Source organism: Sciurus vulgaris (assembly GCF_902686455.1).
Source record: "Sciurus vulgaris genome assembly, chromosome: 1".
NCBI lineage: Eukaryota > Metazoa > Chordata > Mammalia > Rodentia > Sciuridae > Sciurus > Sciurus vulgaris.
The window spans coordinates 199,233,031-199,239,773 of record NC_136461.1 but is presented as its reverse complement, the minus strand read 5'-3'; the positions used below and the strand labels follow the sequence as shown (position 1 = coordinate 199,239,773).

General features: G+C 52.7%; 1 protein-coding gene across 1 annotated transcript; it reads right to left on the bottom strand.

Annotated features, from left to right (window-relative positions):
- Positions 1-776: 776 nt before the first annotated feature.
- On the bottom strand, positions 777-5,914 carry MYC (MYC proto-oncogene, bHLH transcription factor). The gene is made up of 3 exons (XM_079125280.1): positions 5,337-5,914; positions 2,955-3,723; positions 777-1,881 (listed from the first exon to the last, which is right to left on the bottom strand). Exons 2-3 carry the CDS (start codon positions 3,709-3,711, stop codon positions 1,319-1,321), a joined length of 1,320 nt encoding a protein of 439 aa, XP_078981406.1. The 5' UTR covers positions 3,712-3,723; positions 5,337-5,914; the 3' UTR covers positions 777-1,318.
- Between the last annotated feature and the right edge of the window lie 829 nt (positions 5,915-6,743).

Below are 6,743 nucleotides of genomic sequence, written 5' to 3'. Positions count from 1 at the left end.
GCTGAACTCTATGTGCCTCGCACGGTTTAGTACTGAGTCAGTCTATCAGGCCCCCAAATAGCAGCCGAGGCATGGTAAGTTAACAGGGGATCTGGATTCTGCTTTTTGCTATCGGTGAGGTAACAGATAAATTACATAACCCTCCAGGCTTTTGTTTCCTGGTTTGTAAAATAGTGTTGATAGTAGCATTCCTTCCAGGGCTCCTGAGGCTGGGCTAGCCCACGTGAGAAAGGGCTGGTCCACCAAAAGGTGCTCCTACCCTTCTGTGACCGGGGAAATGGCTAGTTAGTCAAACTGAAGGGAGTTCCTTTACGTCCCAGCTCCCAGTCCTCCCCTTCTACCCCTAAACTTCTCACCTGCCTTTTGCTTTTCCTTAACTATCCATTCTGGCTTTCATCAACCATCCCCAGGAAGCATCTCATAACCCTGAGAACTTAAAAGACCTTAAGATCCCCAGCCCCATTTTAACCAAGAAAAATCCTTGCTTTTCTTAGAATAATTTTTCTCATCTTTGTAAGCCTGCCTCTTTTTGGGGGGAGGGGGTACTGGGGATTTAACTCAGGGGCACTTTACCATTGAGCTGCACCCCGTCCTTTTATTTTTTGAGACAGGTTTTGCTAAAGTTGCTGAGGCTGGCCTCAAACTTGGGATCCTCCTGCCTCAGCCTCCAAATTGCTGCTAAGCCTGCCCTTGTAGGGTAAAATTCTGTTAATTTGTAATTGATGAAAATAAGTGGGGGTGGGGGGAAGAGAGGAAGAAAAGAAACAAAACACAACTTAAGATTTGGCACAACTTATATATTTGCCAGTTATTTTATTTTTTTCTAAAAACAATAGAAAAAAAATCAACTTTAAAAAGGAAAATGTACTTAAATAAAAAAAATTATGGTTTATAATACGTGGCCTGAAATCTTGTATAACTGCTATAAACGTTTTATTAAAGTTATTTACATTTGATACCATATTTACACAGGAAAATTGGGTAAACTTTTAAGATTTTTTTTTTAAAAACAATTCTTAAATACAAATCTGTTAAAGAAAAAACAAAACAAAACAAAACAAAAAAACCAAGATGGCAAGCATAAAAAAATGTTCTTTTATGCCCAAAGTCCTATTTGAGGCAGTTTATGGCTAAACCTTACAGTCCTAAGACCCAGCCAAGGTTGTGAGGTTGCACTTTGAACATGCATTTGAAGTAAGTTCATATTTCATGGTAATGGGGTTGCTGCAGTCCAGTCAGAAAGAACCTTTTCCCTTGCTTTCCCTTAGTAAGGAGTGAGAATTCAGGAGACTCCAGTTCCTCTGTCCAACAGGTCAACTTACGCACAAGAGTTCCGCAGCTGTTCAAGTTTCTGTTTCAACTGTTCTCGCCGCTTCCTCAACAAGTCCTTTTCTGAAATGAGCTTTTGCTCTTCTGCTTGGACGGACAGGATGTATGCTGTGGCTTTTTTTAGGATGATTACCTTGGGGGCCTTTTCGTTGTTTTCCAACTCTGGGATCTGGTCACGCAGGGCAAAAAAGCTCCGTTTCAGCTCGTTCCTCCTCTGGCGTTCCAAGACGTTGTGTGTCCGCCTCTTGTCATTCTCCTCCGTGTCCGAGGACCTGGGGCTGGCACATTTGCGGTTGTTGCTGATCTGTTTCAGGACTCTGCCACTGTCCAACCTAGCCCTCTTGGCAGCAGGACAGTCCTTCCTAGTGGAGGGGGGTGCTGCGTAATTGTGCTGATGTGTGGAGACATGGCACCTCTTCAGGACCAGTGGGCTGTGAGGAGGTTTGCTGTGGCTTCCTGCCGGGGGCGACACTGATTCTGACCTTCTGGCAGGGGGCTGTCTCTTTTCCACAGAGACAACATCAATTTCTTCCTCATCCTCTTGTTCTTCCTCTTTAAGAAAGAAAGGAAATAGATTATCACTGGGTTAGCAATGCTTCCTTGAACCAATCAATGACAAAGATTAAATTAATGTTATTTAAATACAAAGCACTTATAGATTAGAAAGGAGTCTTATCTCCTAGCTAGCTAGCTATCTCCACTCTTCTTCTCAGAAAGGCAGTTTCAAAGGGAGGACAGCTGGGGTTATGGCACAGGCAAGAAAATTACAATTCACCAGGATATGGCATCAATGCCAATTCTTACCTAAGACTTAATGAGGCTTTGGGCACACCCAACTCAACTGCATTCCCAAGCACCTCCTATTTTTAGGGGACTTTACTAAGAACCCTTCAGGTGTTGAGAATGATAGCTGCAAATCTCTTGGTATGACTTTAGCAACTCCCTATTTTACTGGAAGTGCAAAAAGAAAAAAAAAAAAAAAATCTTTTAGCTTTGCCAAAAGTCCCGGGGGTGGGGAAAGGAAAAAAAGAAGTCCAATTTTGGCAAGGATTTGCTTTCAAGTGCTCAAAACAGGCTGGAAAAAGGCCAGCTCCTTAGCCCATCTACTCTTAAGGCACTTTCACTAGCTCCTGGCGCAGGCAGGAGGCTGTCCTGCCTCTGTCACTGCCTCTGCAGTTTTGTAGATGCCTAGCCCATTAAATTCCAACCATTTCTCAGAAGTTAAGGAAAGAGGGAGGCAATTCATTCAGCCCCCAGAGATCAACTCTCTCTTATCCTCATTCACACCCCCCTTAGGGCAATTAAAATGCTTAAGAGTGGTAAGAGGGAGTGGATTGAGTTGCAAGATAAGCCAGAAGACTTAAAAACCCAAATGAAATTCCTGAGGGGTGGGAGGGGAGGGCGAAGGGGGTTGGCAACCAGGGCGGTCTAGGGGGATGGGACGGGATGGGAGGGAAACTGAAGCCCAGGGGCCCAGAGACTTGAGGTGGGATCCACCCTATCTCCTTCCCAAAGTAAGAAAAAGAAAGGCAGGGTCCACTAAGTGGCTAGTTTAGTTAGCTGCCAAAGAGACCAGGAAAAGATACCCGGTCTCACCCGGTGTCCCTTTAAGGGGTCCAGCTTACCGGAGTCGCTGCTGGTGGTAGGCGGTGTCTCCTCGTGGAGCACTAGGGGCTCGGGGCTGGCCCGCGGGGAGGACTCGGTGGAGGAGAGCAGAGAGTCTGAGGACGAAGAGAAGGCGGTGGAGTCGGGCGAGGCGCAGGGCTTGGGCGAGCTGCTGTCGTTGAGCGGGTAGGGGAAGACCACCGAAGGGTCGATGCACTCGGACGCGGCGGCGCTCAGGTCCTGCAGGTAAAGGCTGGAGGAGGAGCAGACGCTGTGCCCGCGGGCGGGGCTCGGGCTGCCGCTGTCTTTGCGCGCAGCCTGGTAGGAGGCCAGCTTCTCCGAGACCAGCTTGGCAGCAGCCGAGAAGCCGCTCCACATACAGTCCTGGATGATGATGTTTTTGATGAAGGTCTCGTCGTCCGGGTCGCAGATGAAGCTCTGGTTCACCATGTCTCCTCCCAGCAGCTCGGTCACCATCTCCAGCTGGTCGGCGGTGGAGAAGCTGCCGCCGCCACCATCGTCGTCTCCCGGAGGGGAGAAAGACGAGACCGTAACATACGGGGGCGAGCAGAGCCCGGAGCGGCGGCTCGGGGACAGGGGTGGGGTGGGCAGCAGCTCGAATTTCTTCCAGATATCTTCGCTGGGCGCCGGCGGCTGCAGCTCGCTCTGCTGCTGCTGCTGGTAGAAGTTCTCCTCTTCGTCGCAGTAGAAATACGGCTGCACCGAGTCGTAGTCGAGGTCATAGTTCCTGTTGGCGAAGTTGACGTTGAGGGGCATCGTCGCGGCGGCCTGTTGAAGGGGCACACAAAGGGGGCAGTCTTGAGTCGAGGGGCTGGTGTTGGTGCTGAGCCCCCGCGCGGCGCGAGCCCGTCTCGAACCACTCCCCTCCGGAGCGCTCTCCCCGGAAGGGGCCAGAGGGGGTCGGCCCACCTTTCCCTATCTCCACGCGCGCTCGGCGACCCGGCCGGGTAGGGCCCGCCGAGACCCCGCCGCATTGGAGTCGGGAGGGCGAAGCCGCCCAGGAATCGAAATCGGCCTTGGCCTCCTTAAAGAGGCAGCGGGAGGTGGCGGAGGGGAAGACAATCTGCCAAAAGCGAAGGCGCAAAGTTTTGCGCCACCTGAAGGAGAAGGCGAGAGGCGCCGTGGCTGGAGCGGCCCCCTCCTGCGCCGGGCCCTCCGCGCCGCCCGCTCGGCCCCACTCGCGCCGCGCCGCGCTCCTACCCGCGCCGGCGCCGCCGCCCTCTCCGCCGCCTCCAGCCCGCCCCCCGCGCGCCCCCCTTCCTTCCTCGGCCGGCTTTCTTTTCTCTCGCCGGCTGGAGTAGGAGCTCAGCCTCGGGCTTTAACAACATTTCCCCACCCCCTCGTAAATAAGAGGGGGTGTTAAATACTAACAGGGGCACCTCCCTTCAACACTCGGCAAGGCGACGCGACTGCGCCAGAGACCCCGCAGCGATTCCGCGCCCGGAGCCGGGCGTCTTACCCCACCCCACCGAGGGTAGCAGCTGTTCTTGGATCAGCACAGAGCCCGGCTCCTCGTCGTCCCTTCGCATCTCAGGGACGCGGGGACACCCGCGGACGGCGGCGGGGGAGTCAAGGCTGAGTGCGCAGATTCGCCCTGGCGCCCCCCACCCCCAATCAACCAACTGGGCACATCCCTGACCCAGACACCCCTTTCTCTCCCTGAGCCTCCCCAACACCGAGTCCTAATACCTCTGGAGGCCAGGTATTTGATCAGGTTTTAAATTTCACCCTTATTACTGTTTTTTAAAAAGCCAAACGCCCAACTTCTTAAAAAGAGCGGGGGCGAGTTGGAATCGCCGTGGGGATCCACCGGCAGTCCCAGCGCACCGCAGTGTCTGCTTGGGCTGTCAGAAATGCGGTAAGCCGAAATTTAAATGTCCTCTCCGAAACAAGGAAAAGTCAGAGGTTGCGGAGCTCTCTCTCTAACGCAGTATGTGATACATGCTCCAGAGAACTCAGGATGTAAAGGCTTTCCGACTACCGCGAAGAGGGGCACCCTCAAAAAAAAAAAAAAAAAAAAAAAAAAAAAAAAAAAAAAAAAAAGCCCAAAGCAAACCCCAAACAGCAATTAATGCAATAAAACAGGACTAGAATAACCAACCGACTGGGGTCAGCGTCAACATACAGTCAAAAATCTCTAAAGCATAGTTTCAAAAAGGCACCCCCGTTTTCCCTTTCCCCTTCCCTGTCCATCTTGACAAGTCACTCTATCCCGTCCCCATCAACCCCCACCCCACCCTGACCTACCCCAACTACTCCGAGGGAAGTGTCAATAGCACAGGAATGGGAGAAAAGACACCCAGACTTGGGCATTCGTACTCATCACAGCCCCAAAGCCGTAGAGAAAATAAATTGAAAGACAAATGGGATCGGGTGCTTACCGGGTTTTCCACTACCCGAAGGAAATCCAGCCTTTAAACGGCAGCGAGGAGTGCCTTTCGGAGGAGCGGGTCCTGGCTAAAGGCGGGGAAAAGTGTCCCCAAATAGGCAATATAGCCTCCCCGCTCCGGAGAGTCGCGTCCTCGCTCGGGTGTTGTAAGTTCCAGTGCAAAGTGTCGGTCCGCTGCAATGGGCAAAGTTTCGCGGTTGCGGACCCCTGGTGGGGGTCAGCGGGAAGCCTGCGATGGGGGCGGCTGATCGGAAGGCGAAGCCCCCTTTCACTCCGGGTTTCCCTTCCCAGGACACCCGGAGCGCGGCTCTGCTCCCTCGGTTCTTCCACCCTCGCGGGTCCGCCCGCTCACTCCCTCTGTCTCTCGCTGGAATTACTACAGCGAGTCAGATAAAGCCCCGAAAAAACGGCCTTTATACTGCTGCTACGCACGATCCCTCCCCCTCGGTTCTTTTTCCCGCCAAGCCTCTAAGAAGCCCTGCCCTTCTCCAAGCAGGAGGGGAGCCAGGAGGCGGCCGCCGGGGCGCGGCGATGTTGGCGGCCGCGAGAAGCGCAGCTCAGGGGTCCTCGGTCGTGCAGACCCTCGTATTATAAAGGGCTGGTGGGCGGGGATTCGACAGAGAATCTTTTTTTTTTTTTTTTTTCCTCGCCCGCCCTCCGCTTTGGGAACCGGGAGGGGCACTTCTGCCGAGGGAGGGAAGGGGGAGGAGACTCGGCCCCGCAGCCAGGCACTCCAGCTATCGGATGTAAACAGTATAAGGGCGCAGCATGAATTAACTGCGTGCGCCTACCATTTTCTTTTGCTCCTGTTTAAATCCTTTCCCTTTCTCTGCTCCTCCTCTGGCGCAGCACTCTCACAAACTGCATTCTTGTCCTGCGTGTTCAGTCATCGCAGGTGGAACAGCTGCCCTCAACACTGAGAATACACCATGTACCCACGACCGCGCCACGCACGTCCCGGGCGGCCGGGCGCCTCCCTAAGGCTGGGGAAAGAGCAGCATTTTGAAAATAAGTGTCAAGAAGACAGGAAGGCAGAAGGAATATTTATGAGCGCACATTCAGTATAGGGAGTATTAGGTAGGGATAAATGACTGAGGAGGTAGGGAGGAAAATAATGCCTGGAATTATTAAAATAACTCAGCAACGCGTTGCCACGTATACTTGGAGAGTGTGTTATGAATACCTATTACATTTCTTGGGGTTGTGTGAGTGTAATTTATTATGCATTATGTATGCACAGCTACCTGGATCGGTTACTTCCCACCCAGAATGAATCCCCCCAGTTTGCTGCCAAAGCAGCAGATACCGCTCGCTTTGCCCAACCGGCTCAGACTTCCACCCGGCTGGGTGTGGGAAGCGGCTATTCCCGCAAGACGCACTAATCGCTGAGATCTTTCTG

Bases quoted from the DNA above. Each gene is read 5' to 3' on its own strand.
- MYC (XM_079125280.1), bottom strand. From the start codon at position 3,711: ATGCCCCTCAACGTCAACTTCGCCAACAGGAACTATGACCTCGACTAC. The intron at 1,882-2,954 runs GTAAGCTGGACC...TCTTTCTTAAAG, and splicing joins TACCACCAGCAGCGACTCCG to AGGAAGAACAAGAGGATGAG.